The sequence below is a fragment of the Bos grunniens genome, chromosome 5 (genome assembly GCF_055505025.1).
Source record: "Bos grunniens cultivar Pamir isolate PY7600 chromosome 5, Bosgru_T2T1.0, whole genome shotgun sequence".
Lineage (NCBI taxonomy): Eukaryota > Metazoa > Chordata > Mammalia > Artiodactyla > Bovidae > Bos > Bos grunniens.
The window spans coordinates 85,839,548-85,862,852 of NC_141169.1; the positions used below are offsets into that span (position 1 = coordinate 85,839,548).

The window sequence follows — 23,305 nt, forward strand, 5'->3', positions numbered from 1 at the left end:
TTATAAAACAAAGGCGTGTGTCTCATCCATTCTAAGTCTTACATGCTTCATTGCCCTAGATCCTTGACTATGAAACTATAGGACAGTTCAAAATACTGATACTGGCAAAGCATTGTTTAATCAAGGCACCAAAGACTTCTTGTTTTTATCTGTCTTACAAGTAAGTGGTGAAATGTGGCCTTTGAAATATTGAGATATTCTGAATGTCCTATATATTGTAGTGTGGAGTGGTGGAGCTGGTATTAATTTTTCTTTAGTGGCATTGCTTGTAATTTTATTGTCAAATGATGATGCAGAAAAATCCTCTCACAGTGTAATTTATTGATAAAATATCCAAGCTTGAAAAGTAATAACATTAATTTTTTTAATGAAGAAAGATGAAAACTATCAGTAAAAATGTAAATTAGCTTAATATTTTTACATAGACCTTAAAGTTTCCTTTGAAACTTCATATAATTTAAATTAGTGTTATTCATTGCAAAAACTAGGAAATTGTATAAGACTATCATAAAGGTTATAACTCCTGGTGCACTGTTAAAAGACCCATCACTGCTTTTACATCAATATGTTTTCTTCAGAAACCACTGTACTTCATGAACTAGCAGAAGACATTGATTGGATTATAAGGAAAAACTCCCTTAAATATTAATGAATGTACAGGTTAACTCCAAATACTTTAATTTGAATTGATTTTACTTGAATACATTGAGACTGATACCCAAGTACCTCTAGGCATGGAAGTATAAAGAATGAGCTAAAAGGGGACCCTATCGCTCATTTCTCTATGTATATCCTATTTTTGAGGCCTTGGTTGCCTAAAATTTGAGTCCTAGCTTCTATTGAACATTCAGTGTTGACCCTAAAATATAAATGGTGTTAGGTTCAAGACATTAAATAATTGCATCTTTTAAAACAAAGTGTAAGGAAATGTAATTGACTCATACCTGACTTATAATAAAAAAAGAGCTTATCATGATGATGCATATTAACATTTATTTATAGAGAAACATGAAGTCAAACTGTCTCTGATATAAAGTAAGTATGATATGGCTAGTTGGTTTAACTTTGAAGGCTGGGTTTTGTTAATAAGATAAATAGACCTGTTTTAATACTCTGAAAGAGCAAAATCTACAGTTTTAAACTTACAGTTTTGATCAATTTAAAACCAAAACAAGTGGTAAGATAAATTTGTTTCAAAAATATTATTTTGACTTTCCCATTTTCAGTCATACTGGCCTTAAGACATTTTAGATCAACCTTTCTGCTGCAAACAATAAATAATGCTGAGTAAAATATATATGTATAGATCAAAACTATCATCTTAAAAGCACCTAAGAGCTGATAAAACAGTAAGAGATTATCAGGCAAAAACCTAAATTAAGGTAGGAACCAAAGAAGCACTAAAACTCTTTTTCATGAGAGTATTTGCTTTTCAATTCAGTCGCTCAGTCGTGTCCAACTCTTTGCAACCCCATGGACTGCAGCACGCCAGGCCTCCCTGTCCATCACCAACTCCCAGAGTTTACTCAAACTCATGTCCATTGAGTCAGTGATGCCATCCACCCATCTCATCCTCTGTCATCCCCTTCTCCTTCTGCTTTCAATCTTTCCCAGCATCAGGTGAGTCAGTTCTTCAAATAAGTCAGTTCTTTCAAATGAGTCAGTTCTTGCAAATGAGTCAGTTCTTTGCATCAGGTGGCTAAAGTGTTGGAGTTTCAGCTTCAACATCAGTCCTTCCAATGAATATTCAGGACTGATGTCCTTTAGGATGGACTGGCTGGATCTCCTTGCAGTCCAAGGGACTCTCGAATCTTCTCCAACACCACAATTCAAAAGCATCAATTCTTCTGTGCTCAACTTTCTTAGTAGTCCAACTCTCACATCCATACATGACTACTGAAAAAATAGCTTTGACTAGACGGACCTTTGTTGATAAAGTAACGTCTCTGCTTTTTAATATGCTGTCTAGGTTGGTCATAACTTTCCTTCCAAGGAGTAAGCGTCTTTTAATTTCATGGCTGCAGTCACCATCTACAGTGATTTTGGAGGCCAAAAAAATAAAATCTCTCACTGTTTCCACTGTTTCCCCATCTATTTGCCATAAAGTGCTGGGACCAGATGCCATGATTTTAATTTTCTGAATGTTGAGTTTTAAGCCAAGTTTTTTTTGTAGAAGTGGTTAAATCTTGAATTTCTGGTCTTAACAGCCACAATGGAAGCCAAAAAAAAGTGGAGTGATGTCTTCAGTGTGCTGAAAGTAAATAACTGACAATTTAGAATTCTGTATCATCTTTCAAAACAAAGGTGAAATAAAAATGTTTTCTCAGGGAATTCCCTGATAGTCCAGTAGTTAGGACGCTCTGCTTTCACCATCATGGGCCTGGGTTTGATCCCTGGTTGGGGAAGAACTAAGATCCTGAAAGTCACACAGCAGTGAGGCCAAATTAAAAGCATTTTCTCAAGCAAAAATTGTGTTTTCCACCTGCAAACCAGATTATATATGTAAGGTATAAAACAGTAATCCTAATAATGACATGTAGATTTAAAAAATAAACTGAAATACACGACAACAAACAACCCATAATAGTCATCAGTTGATAAATAAACAAAATGTGTATATCCATCTTACAATACCATGGAATATTTTTCAGCCATAAAACAGAAGTTTTATGATATATGCTGATACATGTTGTAGCATGGAAGAAGCTTGAAAATGTTGTTCTGAATGAATAAAGCTGATTACCGAAGACCATACATTGTATGATTCCAGTTACATGAAATATAGAGAAAGTAACTGGTGGTATCATAGATCTGGGGGGTTGTGAGGAAATGGTGGGGGGGAAGCTGTGAATGTGTAAGGGGTTTCTTTGGGGGAAGTGATGAATATGTTCTAAAATTGATTATGGTGGTGGTTGCACAACTCTGAATGTGCTAAAAACCATTAAACTGTATACTTTAAATGGGTGAAATGTATGGCATATAAGTTTTATCTCAGTAAAACTGTTATTAAAAATATATGAAAACAGTATTTGGGTTTAGTTCAGTTCAGTTCAGTCGCTCAGTCATGTCCAACTCTCTGCAGCCCCATGAATCGCAGTGCGCCAGGCCTCCCTGTCCATCACCAACTCCCAGAGTTCACTCAGACTCACGTCCATCGAGTCAGTGATGCCATCCAGCCATCTCATCCTCCATCGTCCCCTTCTCCTCCTGCCCCTAATCCCTCCCAGCATCAGAGTCTTTTCCAATGAGTCAACTCTTTGCATGAGGTGGCCAAAGTACTGGAGTTTCAGCTTTAGCATCAGTCCTTCCAAAGAACACCCAGGACTGATCTCCTTTAGAATGGACTGGTTGGGTCTCCTTGCAGTCCAAGGGACTCAAGAGTCTTCTCCAACACCACAGTTCAAAAGCATCAATTCTTTGGTGTTCAGCTTTCTTCACAGTCCAACTCTCACATCCATACATGACAACTGGAAAAACCATAGCCTTGACTAGATGGACCTTTGTTGGCAAAGTAATGTCTCTGCTTTTTAATATCCTATTTAGATTGGCCATAACTTTACTTCTAAGGAATAAGCATCTTTTAATTTCATGGCTGCAGTCACCATCTGCAGTGATTTTGGAGGCCAGAAAAATAAAGTCTGACACTGTTTCCACTGTTTCCCCATCTATTTCCCATGAAGTGATGGGACCAGATGTCATGATCTTCGTTTTCTGAATGTTGAGCTTTAAGCCAACTTTTTCACTCTCCTCTTTGACTTTCATCAAGAGGCTTTTTAGTTCCTCTTCACTTTCTGCCATAAGGGTGGTGTCATCTGCATATGTGAGGTGATTGATATTTCTCCAGGCAATCTTGATTCCAGCTTGTGCTTCTGCCAGCCCAGCGTTTCTCATGATGTACTCTGCATATAAGTTAAATAAGCAGAGTGACAGTATTTGGGTTGGGGAAGGATTATTTAAGATGTTCTAAAGTCCTTGTACTATTTGGTAGTATGACAAATATATATATATATATATATATATATATATATGACTGGAATGGGTGAATTTAACTCAGATGACCATTATATCTACTACTATGGGCAGGAATCCCTTAGAAGAAATAGAGTAGCCATCATGGTCAACAAAAGAGTCCAAAATGCAGTACTTGGATACAATCTCAAAAACGACAGAATGATCTCTCTTCGTTTCCAAGGCAAACCATTCAATATCACAGTAATCCAAGTCTTTGCCCCAACCAGTAATGCTGAAGAAGCTGAAGTTAAACAATTCTATGAAGACCTACAAGACCTTCTGGAACTAACACCCCAAAACGATGTCATTTTCATTATAGGGAACTGGAATGCAAAAGTAGGAAGTCAAGAAACACCTGGCTGCTGCTGCTGCTAAGTCACTTCAGTCGTGTCTGACTCTGTGCGACTCCATAGACGGCAGCCCACGAGGCTCCCCCGTCCCTGGGATTTTCCAGGCAAGAACACTGGAATGGTTGCCATTTCCTTCTCCAATGCAGGAAAGTGAAAAGTGAAAGTGAAGTCGCTGAGTCTTGTCCGACTCTTAGTGACCCCATGGACTGCGGCCCACCAGGCTCCTCCATCCATGGGATTTTCCAGGCAAGAGTACTGGAGTGGGGTGCCACTGGAGTAACAGGCATATTTGGCCTTGGAGTACAGAATGAAGCAGGCCAAAGGCTTATAGAGTTCTGCCAAGAGAACACACTGGTCATAGCAAACACCCTCTTCCAACAACACAAGAGAAGACTCTACACATGGACATCACCAGATGGTCAACACCAAAATCAGATTGATTATATTCTTTGCAGCCAAAGATGGAGAAGCTCTATACAGTCAGCAAAAACAAGACCGGGAGCTGACTGTGGCTCAGATCATGAACTCCTTATTGCCAAATTCAGACTGAAATTGAAGAAAGTGGAGAAAACCACTAGACCATTCAGGTATGACCTAAATCAGATCCCTTATGATTATACAGTGGAAGTGAGAAATAGATTTAAGGGACTAGATCTGATAGAGTGCCTGATGAACTATGGACTGAGGTTCATGACATTGTACAGGAGACAGGGATCAAGACCATCCCCATGGAAAAGAAATGCAAAAAAGCAAAATGGCTGTCTGGGGAGGCCTTACAAATAGCTATGAAAAGAAGAGAAGTGAAAAGCAAAGGAGAAAAATAAAGATATACTCATTTGAATGCAGAGTTCCAAAGAATAGCAAGAAGAGATAAGAAAGCCTTCCTCAGCGATCAATGCAAAGAAATAGAGGAAAATGGTAGAATAGGAAAGACTAGAGATTTCTTCAAGAAAATTAGAGATACCAAGGGAATATTTCATGCAAAAATGGGCTCAATAAAGGACAGAAATGGTATGGACCTAACAGAAGCAGAAGATATTAAGGATAGGTAGCAAGAATACACAGAAGAACTGTACAAAAAAGATCTTCACGACCCAGATAATCATGATGATGTGATCACTCACCTAGAGCCACACATCCTGGAATATGAAGTCAAGTGGGCCTTAGGAAACATCGCTAAGAACAAAGCTAGTGGAGGTGATGGAATTCCGGTTGAGCTATTTCAAATCCTGAAAGATGATGCTGTGAAAGTGCTGTACTCAATATGCCAGCAAATTTGGAAAACTAAGCAGTGGCCACAAGACTGGAAAAGGTCAGTTTTCATTCCAGTCCCAAAGAAGAGCAATGCCAAAGAATGCTCAACAAACTGCACAATAGCACTCATCTCACACGCTAGTAAAATAATGCTTAAAATTCTCCAAGCCAGGCTTTAGCAATATGTGAGCCGTGAACTTCCTGATGTTCAAGCTGGTTTTAGAAAAGGCAGAGGAACCAGAGATCAAGTTTCCAACATCCACTGGATCATGGAAAAAGCAAGAGAGTTCCAGAAAAACATCTATTTCTGCTTTATTGACTATGCCAAAGCCTTTGACTGTGTGGATCACAATAAACTGTGGACGATTCTTAAAGAAATGAGAATACCAGACCACCTGACCTGCCTCCTGAGAAATCTGTATGCAGTTCAGGAAACAACAGTTAGATCTGGACGTGGAACAACAGACTGGTTCCGAACTGGGAAAGGAGTACGTCAAGGCTGTATATTGTCACCCTGCTTATTTAACTTATATGCAGAGTACATCATGAGAAACGCTGGGCTGGAGGAAGCACAAGCTGGAATCAAGATTGCCTGGAGAAATATCAGTAACCTCAGATATGCAAATGACACTACACTTATGGCAGAAAGTGAAGAAGAACTAAAGAGCTTCTTGATGAAAGTCAAAGAGGAGAGTGAAAAAGTTGGCTTAAAGCTCAACATTCAGAAAACTAAGATCATGGCATCCGGTTCCATCACTTCATTGCAAATAGATGTGGAAACAGTGGCTGACTTTATTTTTTGGGCTGCAAAATCACTGCAGATAGTGACTGCACCTGTGAAATTAAAAGATGCTTACTCTTTGAAAGGAAAGTTATGACCAACCTAGACAGTGTATTAAAAAGCAGAGACATTACTTTTCCAACAAAGGTCCGTCTAGTCAAGGCTATGGTTTTTCCAGTAGTCATGTGTGAATGTGAGAGTTGGACTATAAAGGAACCTGACTGCCTAAGAATTGATGCTTTTGAACTGTGGTGTTGGACAAGACTCTTGAGAGTCCCTTGGACTGCAAGGAGATCCAACCAGTCCATTCTAAAGGAGATCAGTCCTGGGTGTTCTTTGGCAGGAATGATGTTGAAGCTGAAACTCCAATACTTTGGCCCCCTGATGCAGAGAGCTGACTCATTTGGAAAGACCCTGATGCTGGGAAAGATTGAGGGCAGGAGGAGAAGTGGACGACAGAGGATGAGATGGTTGGATGGCATCACTGACTCAATGGACATGGGTTTGGGTAGACTCTGGGAGTTGGTGATGGACAGGGAGGCCTGGCGTGCTGCGGTTCATGGGGTTGCAAAGAGTGGGACACGACTGAGTGACTAAACTGATTGAACTGAAAGGCTTAGATGATGATCAGCATTTTTTTAGCAATGAGGTATTTTTAAGTTAAGGTGCATACCTTTTTTTAGACACAATGCAATTGTGCACTTAATAGACTACAGTATGGTATAAACATAACTTTTATATGTACTGGGAAACCAGAATATTTGTGACTTACAATATTGCAATAGTCACTTTACTGTGGTAATCTGGAACAAACTTGCAGTATCTCCAGAGTATGCCTGTTTTATGAATGAAAAGAGAGACATGATTTTAACAATAAATGACATAATTGGAAGAGATTTATATGCCAATAAATTAGAAAATTCAGATGAATTATGCAAATAGAAAAAAAATTCTTAAGCTGTTTCATGAAGAAGTCAAAAACCTGAAAGTCCTATAATCATGTAAGAAATTATATTAGTGGCTTCAGTTTTTCCCAGAAAGAAAATCCTAGGTCTGTAAGTCTTTGATAGCTTGTTCTTTGTTCAAAGATTAATTATTTCATTTTGTTATGAATTATTCTAGAGCATGGAAAAAGAGCAAACATTCCTAATTCATTTTGAGTTACCTGGGTGACCTGGGAATAGTATGAGAAAGAAAAATTGAAATTCATTTCACAAACATAAATGCAAAATTTCTTACTGACAAAATATTAGTACACTCAATTGGAAGTATATAGAATGATAAAAAATCATGACCCAACTCAGCTTATCTCAGGGTGACAGAATTGGTTTAATGTAAGAAATAAAGTTAATAAAATTAGACTGAGTTAGAAATTCAGTTACTGTACCTTAATAGGTTATAGGGCACTTCCTTACCCTGATAAGCATTATCTCTGTTTTAAATAAACAAAAAACTGCCAGAGAAGCAAAATACTGACATTAACAAATATTGACCAGGATAATGATTATGGGAGTGTAAATTGGAATAATTACTCTGGAAAATTCAATTTCAACTACATTGAAAATACACATACCCACTAGTTTTACCTCTAGGTGTATGCACTAGAGAAACTCCTGTGTGGACACCACGATACATACACTTAAAGGTTTATAGAAGCACTATGCATGATAGTGACAAACTAGAAATCATCCGGTGTCAATCAGTAGAAGAATGGATAAATAATGAGTTACTATTCAGCAATGAAAATACACAGCTGCAGCTGTATCCCCCCTTGAATGAATCTTTCAAAGTACAATTTGTATCTAAAGAAGTAAATCACACTAGAGGATAAATATTGTATTATTCTACTTACAGAAAATATCTAGAGTAATCAAGCTCATAAATACAGAAAGTAGGATGGTGATCAATAGGGGCTGGGTTGTAGGCAGAGCTGGAGTTAATGTTTTAAGGATACAGAGTTTAGTTTGGGATGATGAAAAAGTTCTGGAGGTGAATGGTGGTGAGCGTTGTACAACAATGTGAATGTACTTAATGCCACTGACCTGCACACTAAAAAATGGTTAAAATGGTAATTTTTTGTTATGTATACTTAATGACAGTAAGTTAATGAATTATAGTTGTATTCAAAAAATAGAATTTGATTTATGTAAAATTCAAAAGTAAGAAAACTATATTGTTTAGGAATACTTTTAAGAAAAACAAGAACATCATCACAAAAATTAGTGATTACTGTAGAAGTAATTTTTTTGGCAAGTCAATATAATTTTTGGCATCTGTTGTGGAAATAACTTGAAAAATTGCATGATATAGCTGTAACCTGTTTCATTTGCTTTTTAATATAAACTAGATTTTTCATTTTCTGTATCTATAAAAATTCAAATAGAATCTGTCTGAATCCTTATTTTCTTCATCAATAGCTAACATTAATCCTTATCTAGTAAAATTTTACTGTTTATGTGTTAATATTTACTTACCAAAATTTGTAATATAAAATGTTGTTTTATTCAATTGTATACCAAAATAATTAAAAAATTAACCCAATCCAGAGCAAAATTTATATTGCTTAGAAAGTTAGAGTCAAGGAAATTGAAAGTTGCATACATATTTTTATAATATTTCCATATCCTATTTATGATAGGAAAATCAGCAAAAGTTTTTCAAGTGTATTACATTAGGGTGAGATTCTGTGGGGTGAGTGGAATGGAGATATGAAATCAAAGAAAAAAGGATTAGAAAACTTTTATTTAAAATGCTTATTCATATTTTTAATTGAAATTGGCCATTAAATCACTATATTATGTAGATCCATTGGGTATATTTTAAATGATGAATATAATATGTAAAAGAGTGATGTTACAGTTTTCTTTTACATATTTAAACTTGTGGTTAAAAGTTTTCAGTGTCAGCTTAAAAATGTGTGAAGGGGTACATAGCTTTTCAAAATTCTTTTAGGGATATGAACAAATAATTTTAAAAATTACTGATCAACTACATCTGAGGAGGAGAAGCCAGAAAAGAAGTCTAAGAAGAGGGGGAGGAAGCAAAATCAGTATCAACCTGATGGCCTAATGAAGAAAATATTTCAAGATGGAGAAAGAAAACTTTGTCAAATGATGATAAAATGAGGACTGAAAATTGGCCATTGTCATTGGAAACATGACTATCTTAAGCTTCCATGACAAGAGAGGCTTAAATGGTACAATAGAAATGAAAGCCTGATTGGAATGGAGCATGCAGAAAATGGGGACGTAGAAGCAGTGGGCGACTCCCTTTAGGCAGTCTGATATAAAAGGTAACAGCATTGGAGCAAAAGAGTGGGAAGTAAAAGGGAGGGAGAAATCTGTGAATAACTAGAGGTGTTAACTGGGGCTTCCCTGGTGGCTCAGCTGGAAAGAATCCACCTGCAATGTGGGAGACCTGGGTTTGATCCCTGTGTTGGGAAGGTGCCCTAGAGAAGGGAAAGGCTACCCACGCCAATATTCTGGCCTGGAGAATTCCATGGATTATATAGTTCATGGGGTTGCAAAGAGGCAGATAAGACTGAGAGGTGTTAATTACAGGAGCCAAATCTTAAATAGATAGTAAGGGATAGGATGCAGTGTAAAAGTGGGAGATTCAGCTTTCAGTAGCAAAAGGTACATACAATCCATCCACGGATAACAGGAAGGAAAGCAAAGATAGAGGTAGGTTCAAAGATTTGGTGTGTATTCTTAAAGTTGGGCTTCCCAGGTGGCTCAGATGGTAAAGAATCTACCTGCAATGTAGGAAACCTAGATTCAATCTCTGGGTTGGAACTATCCCCTGGAGAAGGGCACTCCAGTATTCTCGCCTGGAGAATTCCATGAACAGAGGAGCCTGGTGGGCGACTGTCCATGCGGTAGCAAAGAGTCGGACACGACTGAGCAACTAACATTCTTACAATCTTAAAGTTTCTAGTGATGTTAAGAGGTAAGGTCAACACTTGAGAGTAGGAAAGAGAAGACGATTTTGGAAGTTTGAAGAGTGAGGAGAATGAAATCAGTTCAGTTCAGTTCAGTCAGTCAGTCGTGTCTGACTCTTTGTGACCCCATGAATCGCAGCACGCCAGGCCTCCCTGTCCATCACCAACTCCTGGAGTTCACCCAAACTCATGTCCATCGAGTCGGTGATGCCATCCAGCCATCTCATCCTCTGTCGCCCCCTCCTCCTCCTGCCCCCAATCCCTCCCAGCATCAGGGTCTTTTCCAATGAGTCAACTCTTCGCATGAGGTATACTGGATGGTGCTTAGAGCCTGTTTAAAATTTGTGCTCACAAATTTGAACTCATGTATTTTTCTCTGGTAAGGTTCAGCTGCCCCTATGGTGAGCACAGAATAAATGAAGAGTTGAGTTTAACTAGAACTAGGAATTTGGCAGCGGAACTTCTCAGAGGGAGAGGAACATAGGGGAGGTGGAGATATATGTTAGTGATAATGGTGATGAACTGTGAAATCTAACTGGGGTAAGAAGTGACAGTATGGGAAGAGGGGATTGATGAATGGTGGGAAAGTGACAGGGCTAGTGAACTGGAGATTCCGCTGGTGCATTCTGCAGTAGGTGAGCCAAAAAGAGAAGATGGTCATCCAGGAGTCTGTATATCCCAAGGACTAGCCACACAATTGATTTCTAAATTTAGACTGTGCTCTTCTCTTTGTATACTCTCCTGTAAGGAAAATGGAGGGGAGGGGGTCATCACCAAGGTAGTTCTCAAGTCTGTATTCTGTAATCCTAATCTCTTTTCTGCACCTCAGTTCTTCAATGTCAATGCCTGAAAGCCTTGCCTGGATGCTCCACCAGCATTTTATACCAATTGTGTATAAATTTCTCTAAGCAGTTCTTCTTTCTAATTTGCATCTTCTGGACTACTGTTCTTCCTTTCTGATTCTTCTCTGACTCCTTTCCTCTTCTTGCCTCCAGCTGTAATCATTATCAAATAAGTTAGCTTATACAATATTTATTAGATCCATCCTCCATCTGCATTTCCAGTATCATGACTTTATAAGTTGTTAATAGTCACCAAAATGATGGTATCTTTATAATTATTGCCCCCCTAATACCAGGTTAGTTTTCAAGATAATAGCCACAGATCTCAAAAACTTCTTGGGGGTTTCCAAGTCTTTTAGAATAATGTCCAATGTCCATGGCTTAGGCTTTGGCCTTCTTTTCCATTCTGGAGTCCATTGTTTCCTCTTCTTGGGGTCTTTTCCCAGGGCCATTCCAGTCCTCTCCCAACTCTATAGCTTATGCCTGCATTTCCGTTCCTGGGGGTATCTTCCCTTCATATCTAAGTATTAAAATCCTTGGGGCACAGACTTACAAGCTAGCTGTTCTATACAAATTTTACTTGACCCCAGCTTTTGGAAATAATTTCTCCTTACTCCAGACTTGCAAAATAACTCTATATCTGTTAGTCATAAAAAAATTAATTTTTATAGACATGTGGCAGTGTTAAATATATTTTTACATATATTTTATTCTCATCCTTACAAAAATGAAGTGAGATTTTATTTAACACCACTTAAAAGATGTGAAACCTGGGAATGATAGAATTAAATGGTATATACTTGTCAATGTCAATTTTGCCTTTGAATAATTTATATGCTAATTTTCCTACTGTTTCTGTATTTTGTCCTTACAGCCAGGAGTCAAGGCTTTGCACTTAATGGACAGTCTTATTTGAATAAATAGAGGACTAGATTCATGGAAGTAAAAGTGCTTTTAAGTTGTTTGTATACATGTTAATAACCTTTTTAAAAGTTGTGACCTTTATTAAGTCTGGCAGTAAGAAAAAGAAAATCACCAAAGCTGACCGGTTGAAGCAGATACTAGAGGAAGAAGAGAAACGACAAAAAGAGGAAGGTATAAGACACACAGTGGTAACTATTTTCATATGCAGGTAATGCTAACAATAGGTTGGCATTTCTGTCATCCAGTCAACACTTTTTAAAGACAATTTTCAAAATTTTTAATTTTTTGAATTTAATGTTTTATAATGGGCTTCCCTGGTAGCTCAGTGGTAAAGTATCCTCCTGCAATGCAGAAGACACAGTTTCGATTCCTGGGTCAGAAAGATCCCCCAGAGAAGGAAATGGCATCCCACTCCAGTATTCTTGCCTGGGAAATCTCATGAACAGAGGAGCCTGGTGGGCTACAGTCCATGGAGTCACAAAAGAGTCGGACATAACTTAGCAACTAAACAACAGTGTTTTATAGTAGCTATTTATTTTTTAAAGCCTACCCACCAATCACTTTCAGATATATCTTGAAGGAGAGTTGCCAGATAAAATACAGGATGCCCAGTTAAATTTGAATTTCAGATAAACAATGGATAATTTGGGATAATTTACCCATGCAATATTTAGGATATACTTGAACCAAAAAAAAAAAAGTCCATTATTTATCTGAAATTCAAATTCATCTGAGCATCCTATATTTTTATTTGCTAAATATGGCAATCCTATCTTAAAGTGTTTATATCATTAATTACTGATTAAATTGAGAGCTTTGGTGCTGATTGTGCAGTAAGAATTCTTAAACTCGAATTAAATATGGGAAATATATACTAGCAAGAAACATATAGAGCAGCCTAAGTTCTTACAGTGTAATAATATCTATTTGTCAAATTTAAAGAGGATTTTCATTTGTTAAAGAATTTCAGGAAATTAATTATAGAAATTAATAAAAATTTGGTTATTTAAAATACTGAAAAGTGACTTTAAAAATCTGAATAGTTCAGATAGTTGTATCTTTTAACATGAAGAACATCCGTTGAGTCATACTGGGTTTTAAATGTCTGTCCTTCCCAGGTGGCTCAGTGGTAAGGAATCTGCCTACCAATGCAGGAGAGGCAGGTTTGAGATCCCCTGGAGGAAGAAATAGCAACCCACTCCAGTATTTTTGCCTGGAAAATCCCATGGACAGAGGAGCCTGGTGGGGTTACAGTCCATGAGATCGCAAAGAGTCAGACATGACTTAGCAACTGAGTGCCACCAGCACATTAGTTTCCAAGTTGATTTTTTATTAATAATCATATAAATCGTTTAGGTGACTTATGATAAGAATACAGTATCAGGACCTACTGTTTGGGGAATGTTTTATTATTTTGGGTTAAACTCATATTCTTTAACATATATTTCATGTTTTATTTTTTAACAGTGAAAGCAAGAGAAAATTTAGGTAGTTACTTCTGATGGTGTGGATGTCACGAGATTATGGAAATTTGAAGATTTTACCTCTTTTTAATTACCCATGATAGATCTGTCACTTTTCATTTATTAAAATCATTATATTGCTATAAACTTTTTGGAGAAGAGAAATATAATTGTGGGCCAGAAATTTTGAGAGTCGTGTTGTTTTTTTGAAAGAAATCTGGCAGTTTTATTTCTACCACATGATAAAGGTTGTGACTTATATCTAGTATTCTACCACCACTATATCGTAAATATTTGAAGTCACTTTAAGCGCTTAAAAACAGACTAAAAAAGTTTCTTGCTGTTGTTCTTCAGAGGAAGCACGTGTGAAATATGAAAAAGAAGAAATGGAAAGACTTGAAATACAACGAATTGAGAATGAAAAATTGCAAAAACTTGAAGCAAAAGTAAGTAAACATTAATAATATTATTACTGAAGACAAACTATGTGGCTATCATATCTATTTTGGAGAAGAAAATGCAGCCCACTCCGGTATTTTTGCCTGGGAGATCCCATGGACAGAGTAGCCTGGTGGGCTACAGTCCATTGGGTCACAAAAAGTCAGACATGACTTAGAAACTAAAACAACAGCAATCAGATCTATTTGGCCATTTAATACCATTCTCTTCCATAGATACCCATAATATTTAGGTCTGTATGAACTGGTTTAACTCATTTGATCCTACCATGAAGTTATGGTGGGTAAATTATTACCCACATTTCACAGATGAGGAAATTGGGGAATATGGAGAGATTAAGCAGCTAATAAATTTCATAGCCAAGACTTAGATAGAAGTAGTCTTGCTTCAGAGCTCATGCTTATAACCACTAAGTTATTATTCTCAATCCATCTTATAGATAATTAAATAGGAACCAAAAAATGTTCAAATTCTACCTCTCCTTTTAAAATTTCATTTCTCTTTTTCACCAGATTTCTTCATTATTGAATCAGTAGTTCTGAGACCTTTTAATCTCAGGACAAAGCCTCATTACTATTAAAAAGTGAAGATCCGCAAGAAGTTTTTGTTTAGATGGTTTATATGTATCAATATTTATCATATTAGAAATTAAAACAAATTTCAAGATATTTATTGTATTAATAGAGATTAGACATTGTTAAATGTAAACATGAATTAAAAAGTAAACACATTAAACATACTTAAAGAAAAAAGCAATTGCAATATTTATTGAGTTATAAAATTATATTAGTTTCAAATGTATGACATAATGATTCAATAGTTGTATGTATTGTGAAATGATCCCACAATAAGTCTAGTTAACATCCGTTACCACATAAATGTATATTTAAATTAGGAAAATGAGTGGCATTGTTTATATCTCTTAAAGGTCTTTAATGTCTGACTTAACAAAAGACAACTGGATCTCATATGTATGCTGAGTCACTTCAGTCGTGTCTGACTCTGCGATCCTGTGGACTGCAGCCTGCCAGACTCCTCTGTCCATGAGATTTCTCTAGGCAAGAATATTGGAGTGGGTTGCCATGCCTTCCTCCAAGAGATCTTCCTGACCCAGGGATCTAACCTGAATCCCTTAGGTCTAACCTGCATTGGCAGGCAGGTTCTTTACCTCTAGTGCCACCTGGGAAGCCCTCCTGGATCTCCTCTCTACTTCATTATTCCATCTGTTACACTATGTGTTGTTTTGATTGAAATAAATATAAAGAAAGAAAATTTGGCCTCATATAGATAGTTGGAAAAAGGAGAAATATTGTAACAGCCTTTCAGATGATTGTGGATTCTTGCCTTGATACTATACTGAAACTCAATAGGTGGTAGCATCTTAATGTGAAATCTGAAACCAAATAAATGAACTTTATGTACTCTGTTACACTAAAATGTTGGTCTGTTTTTATACTCTGAATAAATCTTGTATTGACACATGATTTTGCAACATCATGACTTGATAGCTTGGAAGAAGATGGTTCACTGAATTATTTGCTTCCAAATATTGATGTATTCTTATAATTCATTATCAAAAAGATCACATGCATTAGTGTCAACTTCAGCCAAACAGGTAAAGGTTTTAAGGATTGGGAAACTGTCAGGCTCCCTAGTAGTGGATACAGGTTTTCTAAAATTCAAATTTTTATTTGAAAGCTTGAGTTTATCAAGGGCAGCAGTGTTTCCTGAAAGTGACATGGTCAGTTCATTCGTTTCTGACAGAAGGTCTGCCAAAGTACTCAAACAGTTGGACAGATGTTTATTTCTCAAGATAGCATTGTTCTTTGATATGCAGCAAAAGTGTTCTATGCATTCTTCCCATCTTACCACACAGAATATCAAAGGATATATACTTAAGTTTTTACATTTAATACAATTAATAATTTTTACTTCTTCATCAGGTCATTCTTATGTGAACCTGGCTACTTATACCCCTCTCCCCTGAAGAATATGACCACTAATAAAGCTTGTGCCTTGATTTGTACAAAGGCGCCAGCAATTTTATACCATCTTGCAAATGTGTACCCTGCAAAAAGAGCAAATAAAGTCATAATATTGTCATTAAAATAGATTTGACCTCACTGATCCCAAAAGAATTTGGAGGATCCACCTGGAGGCTGCATATCACACTATATACACCACTGTTTCAGATGAAACCTTTTAGAAATATCAGTTGCATTTAAACTAATTGTAGTATTCATCTTGAAATTAAATATTTGTCCAGTAAATTTTAGATGCTACTTACAAAATACAAAGCTGAAATTAAAAAAAAGATCAATGTATCTATGCCCACGAAACAGGATCTGGAAAGGAGAAATGAAGAGCTTGAAGAACTTTATTTGTTAGAAGCATGTTTTCCTGAAGCAGAGAAATTGAAACGAGATAATAGATTCCTTTCCCAGGTAAGACTGATTTTATTATTTTAGCTAACACTTTTATACCATAAGAGGGAGTTATAATCCGATATCCATCTTAATAACAGGAAACTTTAAATGTGTCTATAAAAAACTTAATCTGACAAATCTCTCTCATTTGCTTGTAGCAAATTAAATTCATATTGCTTTTTAGAAATCTATTTGTCAATAAGATCCTTGACATTTTTATATCCTTTGACTCTGACTCTTTAATTTTGGGGAATTTATATTAAGGAAATTATCCTAAATTAAAATATAAAAAGTTTGACCCTGAGGCAATCGAGTGTTGTTCAAAACAGTGCAGCTTTGGAAACAATATCAGTGGTTAAAAAGGAAAAACTGTAATCATATGGCAAAGATTATAGTATAACTTAAAGCAAAAAAATTGTAATCCCAATATGATTGGGCTTCTCTGGTGGTTCAGACAGTAAAGAATCTGCCTGCAATGTGGGAGACCCAGGTTCAATCCCTGGGTCAGAAAGATCCCTTGGAAAAGGAAATGGCAACCCACTCCAGTATTTTTGCCTGAAGAATTCCACAGACAGAGGAGCCTGGTGAGCTTCAGTCCATGGGGTCGCAAAGAGGTGTACACGACTGAACAAGTCACACACACACACATGCACACACACACACACACACAATACGATTACAAATGTAGAGTTTGCATAGACTACACAATGAATGGAATGACATACAAAAATGACATGGCGATTAATAATTAGTAATAATTTGAGAAATATAAATTAACCCAAATGTTAAACTTGTGTAAAGACAGGAGCTATATGATTAGTGAGGAAAGCAAAACAAAATTATCTCATAAACACTGTTTTAAAAGTAAAATGTGACAATAGATAAAATTTCTATTTATTTGAATTATTGAAGCTTATAAGTTATATTGATGAAGAGATATTTGGGTATTTTAGAGACATCTTCAATGAACTAAAATCATAATATGTTTTTCGCCTGAATTGGAAAACTAGGTTATAAGAGTTCATACCTTGAAAAAGAAGTGATTTAATCTTTGGTTGAGTTTTCATCAGTGAGAACTTGCAAGCATTTTTGTTCCACAGTGGAAACACTACATTGAATGTGATGGGAGTCCTGATCCTTCAATAGCCCAAGAAATTAATACTTTTATTACCTTGTGGAAAGAGGAAACCAATGAGACTTTAGAGGAAGTGATTGAGAAGAGTAAACTAGTGCTAAATGTAAGTATTTAAGCATTATTCTGTGATTTTAAATTATGTAAATTATAAATAGTCTGATATTGATTCCAAAAATAGAAATAAACTATTGTATTTGCCAGTTAGTAACACTACTTCTTTCTTGGTTAGGAAGAAAAATATTTGCTCATCTTTTTATTTTATTTTATATTTTTACCACTCCTAAAAACCTCTCACCACCTTAGGTAAGATCAGCCTAACAAATCTGAAACATTAACTGTGAAATGTGAAAGTGAAAGTGATGTCGCTCAGTTGTGTCTGACTCTTTGCGACCCCACAGACTATAGCCTACCATGCTCCTCCATCCATGGGATTTTCCAGGCAAGAGTATTGGAGTGGGTTGCCATTTCCTTCTCCAGGGGATCTTCCCGACCCAGGGATCAAACCCAGGTCACCTGCATTGTAGGCAGATGCTTTACCATCTTGAGCTACCAGGGAAGTCCAAAACTGTAACATTAACTGTAAGTGCATCCAATTCCAGAAAAAAATCAAGTTGCATACATTTATGTAGATAACAAGTATAAAAGTGTATGATTTTATCTTCAGCCAGAATTATCCACTTTTCAGTGATTCATTACACATATTTTTTTAATGTTAACTATAAGCCAAGCACCTCTTTTAAGCACTATAAGTACAAAGATGAATAAGAATATCCTACTTTCTATTTCTACAAATAGGATGGATAGGTTAACCTGAGGCACTACCACTTACCATGCACTTAAAAATGCCAGGAGAAATGTTGTGACATTTAAATCCATTGCCTAGCTCAAAGGAAAGTAAAGGAAAAATCTTGGAGTCCATAAGACAATTCAGAAAAGTGGACAAGTGTCAAAGTCAGTGGCTTCCTAGAAAGTGTCTATTTGTTAATCTTTCTTGGCTTAGTATTGGTTTAAAGAAGCATCAGGAGGCAAGCCTAAAGCACAACAAGGTAGCAAGTAATATCAGAGACCCTTTTATGGCTGGGAGCCTCAGAAAGGTAATGTGGATAATAGATGAAAACCTACACTGCGAAGAGTGATGATACACACTTGATTGGCTCATATTTAGCTTGATGAAGGCAAAACAATAATGTCTCTACCAAGAATTCTTAATAATGAGTGAGTCAGTAGTTAGATTGGAAGAATTTATCAGAATACAGCACAGTGAAGAGATGAAAAATTATCAAAGAGTAGTTAACAGACATGTATGATCGAACAAAAAGGACTAAAAGTATATTGACAAGCAGTATCAGAAGGAGAAGTAGAATAAGAAAGAGACAATATTCATTAGGCTGACAATTTCCCAGAATCCTCAGAAACCCAACAGATCCCACATTAGGATAAACAGAAAGGAATCCACACTTAGATACACCAATGTAACAATGGAAACTTTGGCTACCTGATACGAAGAGCTGACTCATTGGAAAAGACCCCAATGCTAGGAAAGATTAAAGGCAAAAGGAGAAGAGGATGGCAGAGGATGAAATGGTTAGGTAGTTTCACTGACTCAATGGACATGCACTTGAGCAAACTCTGGGAGATAGTGAAGGACTGAGGAGCTTGGCATGCTGCAGTCCATGGAGTCGCAAAGAGTTGAACATGACTTAGCAACTGAACAGCAACAGAAAGAATTCACTCCTCTTGGTCCTTTTATTCTCTAATGCTTTTTGTTTCATTTCCTTACCATGTTACAGTTCTTGTCACTGTGGTTTACTTCTCCATGTGCCTATACAGTGGAATAACTCCAGACTGTTAAGGTCATAATATGTTTGCTTAATTTAATCCGGAAAACAAGCTTATGAGATTCATTTTACACATGAAGAAACAGATAGTGACTTGCTTATGGTCCCCTACGAGACCTTAGATGAGCCTTACTCTGACTTTCCAAAGATTCCAAAGGGCCTCCCATGAGGGGTTTGGCTGCTAATAGAGTCCTCACAGAGTGTTCTTTCATATCCTCTCTCCCAGTGAGGCTGCCATGACGTGATGCTGGTCCAGGAATCTGCTGCTCTTTAAATAGCAGAGGCAGCAGGAAGCAGTACTAGAGTTCACCAGTGATGAGCTGGATACATCTTCCTGTTTGAATGTGGGGTATAGAAGCAGAAATAATAAACAGTAGGGAAGATGAGACAAGGATAAGTAAAACAAAACAGGAGACAGACAAGGAGAGTAATCAATAACAGCAGGAAACCAAAGCAAGAAGTCGTAAGATGAACAGAAAGAACTGGATAGCAGTAATCCCATGGTAAAGCTTCCCAAGTGGCTCAGTGGTAAAGAATCCACCTGCCAATGCAGGAGACTCAAGAGATGTGGGTTTGATCCCTGGATCAGGAAGATGCCCTGGAGTAGGAAATGGCAACCCACTCCAGTAGTCTTGCCTGGAGAATTCCATGGACAGAGGGGCCTGATGGGCTACAGTCCACGGGGTTGCAAAGAGTACGATGCAGTTGAGCACTATCCCACAGTAAACATCAAGTTCCAAATTATCAAATTTATTTGCATGGCGAATTCTTATGTAACCCTTACTATGGCAGACATTCTCAGCCTGGTTTAGGTTACTCATGTTGCTGCTGTGAAGTAACTCCAATAACCCTGTGAGGTAGGCACCATCATCCCCATTTTTCAAATGAAGAAAGCGAGACTCAGATGTTAAATAACTCGTCCCAGATCATGCCACTGGTAAGAGGGTGAGGATGAAGCCCAGGTTTCTGGCTTGAGCCCACGCTACCCAGCACGACTATGCTCTCTCTCTTACTTTAGAAATTTTCTATATATTATCTATGTCAGTGTTCAAAATTAAATTCTACTGTTTTATTCTTTATGTGCTGTACTGCTTTTCAGCTGAGTTTACTGAGTCATTGCTTTCATGCTTCACAGCACATCAAAAGGTCATTCTGACCAGAGTAAAAAACCCTATTCCGTTACACGTGATTATTTCCTAAAATAAAGTGGTCCTGTCTTCTGTAGGAAAAAAATTAAATTCTGCTACTTATTTGTTGTTCCTTGATCATACTGTGCCTTAATTTTTCCCATCACTGAATGTCTTTCCACTTGCTTGTATGATTTCTGAGAAGTTGGATATAACTCTTTGTTCTTCTAAAGGTAAGGTGTTTTTTCCCTTGGGCTGCTTTCAGGAATTTTTCTTTATTTTTGATTTTCCATCCTTTGAAAATGATATGCATAAATAGGTTTCTGGGGTATTTATCTTACTTGGTATTCTCTGAGATTCCTCAGTCTGTGGTTTGGTGTCTGACATTAGTTTGAGGGAAATTCTCAGCCATTTTTATTTCAAATATTTCTTCTGTTTCTTTCTTTCTTTTCCTCCTGGTATTTCCATTATGTGTGTGCCATATTTATTTTAAGTTGTTCCAGAGTCTTTGGTTATTCTGTTCTGGCTTTTTTCAGTCTTTGTTCTCTTTGCTTTTTGGTTTTCGAACATTCTCTTGATAAATATTCTCAGAGATACCTTCCTCAGCTAAGTCCAGTTGAGGAATAAGCCCATCAAAGGTATTCTTTGTTTCTGTTGAAATGACCTCTAGCATTTCTTTTTGGTTCTTTCTTGGGATTTCCATCTTTCAGTTTTACATCACCCATCTAATTCTTGCGTGCTGTCTACTTTATCCATTAGAACCTATAACACATTAATCACAGGTGTTTTAAATTCCTGTTCTGATCATCATATCCTGCCATGTCTGTCTGGTTCTACCATGTATGGTTCTGATGCTTGCTTCTTCTTTTCAGTTTGTGTTTTTTGCCTTTTGGTATGCCTTGTAATTTTTTCTTGATAGCCAGATATGATGTACTGGGTAAAAAGAACTGTTGTAAATAAGCCGCAGCCATGAAATTAAAAGATGCTTACTCCTTGGAAGGAAAGTTATGACCAACCTGGATAGTATATTGAAAAGCAGAGACATTACTTTGCCAACAATGGTCCCTCTAGTCAAGGCTATGGTTTTTCCAGTGGTCATGTATGGATGTGAGAGTTGGACTGTGAAGAAAGCTGAGCGCCAAAGAATTGATGCTTTTGAACTGTGGTGTTGGAGGAGACTCTTGAGAGTCCCTTGGACTGCAAGGAGATCCAACCAGTCCATTCTAAAGGAGATCAGTTCTGGGTGTTCTTTGGAAGGAATGATGCTAAAGCTGAAACTCCAGTACTTTGGCCACCTCATGCAAAGAGTTGACTAATTGGAAAAGACTTTGATGCTGGGAGGGATTGGGGGCAGGAGGAGAAGGGGACGATGGAGGATGAGATGGCTGGATGGCATCACTGACTGGATGGACGTGAGTCTGAGTGAACTCTGGGAGTTGGTGATGGACAGGGAGGCCTGGCGTGCTGCGATTCATGGGGTCGTAAAGAGTTGGACACGACTGAGTAACTGAACTGAACTGAATGTGGTGGTGAAGTGGGAAGGAAGAGTTCTGTAGTCTTGTGATTAGGTCACAGTCTTTAAGTAATCCTATGTCTCTGGACAATGAATCTGCAAGTGTTTTTAACTTTTCCTGTTAAAAGTTGGGTGAGAGGGAATGACCAAAGCCAATTGGATTTGGATTTTTCCTTTCTCCTGGGTGAGGTAGGCTCTGAAAAATCAGAGCAGAAATAAAGAAAAAAAGGGAGAATAATCAAATCAATAAAATTAGAAATCAAAATGGAGAAATAACAACACAGAAATACAAAAGATCATAAGAGACTACTATGAACAATTATATGCCAATAAAATGGACAACTTGGAAGAAATGGACAAATTCTTAGAAAAGCATAACCTTCCAAAACTGAACAAGGAAGAAATAGAAAATCTTAACAGACCCATCACAAACAAGGAAATTGAAGCTATAATAAAAAATCTTCCAACAAACAAAAGCCCGGACCAGATGGCTTCACAGGTGAATTCTACCAAAAATTCAGAGAAGAGCTAACACCTATTCTACTCAAACTCTTCCAGAAAATTGCAGAGGAAGGCAAACTCCCAAACTCATTCTATGAGGCCACCATCACCCTAATACCAAAACCAGACAAAGATGCCACAAAAAAGGTAAACTACAGACCAATATCACTGATGAACACAGATGCAAAAATCCTCAACAAAATTCTAGGAAACAGAATCCAACAATATACTAAAAAGATTATACATCATGACCAAGTGGGCTTTATCCAGTGATGCAAGGATTCTTCAATATTCACAAATCAATCAATGTGATACACCACATTAACAAATTGAAAGATAAAAACCATATTATTATCTTAATAGATGCAGAGAAAGCCTTTGACAAACACTCATTTATGATCAAAACTCTCCAGAAAGCAGGCATGGAAGGAACATACCTCAACATGATAAAAGCCATATATAACAAACCCACAACAAACATTATCCTCAATGGCAAAAAATTGAAAGCATTTCCTCTAAAATCAGGAACAAGACAAGGGTGCCCACTCTCATCACTAGTATTCAACATAGTTTTGGAAGTCCTAGCCACAGCCATCAGAGAAGAAAAAGAAATAAAAGGAATCCAGATTGGAAAGGAAGAAGTAAAACTCTGTTTACAAATGACATAATCCTCTATATAAAAAACTGTAAAGATACCACCAGAAAATTACTGAAGCTAGTCAATGACTATAGTAAAGTTGC

At 37.0% G+C, this 23,305-nt stretch overlaps 1 protein-coding gene across 37 annotated transcripts in view; it reads left to right on the plus strand.

Moving 5' to 3' along the window:
- DNAI7 (dynein axonemal intermediate chain 7) overlaps positions 1–23,305 on the plus strand; it is an 88,027-nt gene that overhangs the window by 6,734 nt on the left and 57,988 nt on the right. For 14 of the 37 annotated variants that reach the window (XR_015164170.1, XR_015164172.1, XR_015164171.1 and 11 more), the window contains exons 2-5: positions 12,053–12,273; positions 13,920–14,011; positions 16,367–16,468; positions 17,551–17,688. Coding sequence is in view for 17 of the 37 variants with exons in the window: in XM_086401704.1 (XP_086257830.1) it covers positions 12,150–12,273; positions 13,920–14,011; positions 16,367–16,468; positions 17,551–17,688 (456 nt within the window). In the remaining 20 variants the exon portion in view is untranslated. Of the gene's footprint in view, positions 1–12,052; positions 12,311–13,919; positions 14,012–16,366; positions 16,469–16,904; positions 17,035–17,550; positions 17,689–23,305 lie in introns of those variants that run through there. The other 23 variants (XR_015164186.1, XR_015164187.1, XR_015164177.1 and 20 more) reach the window with 7 other exon arrangements.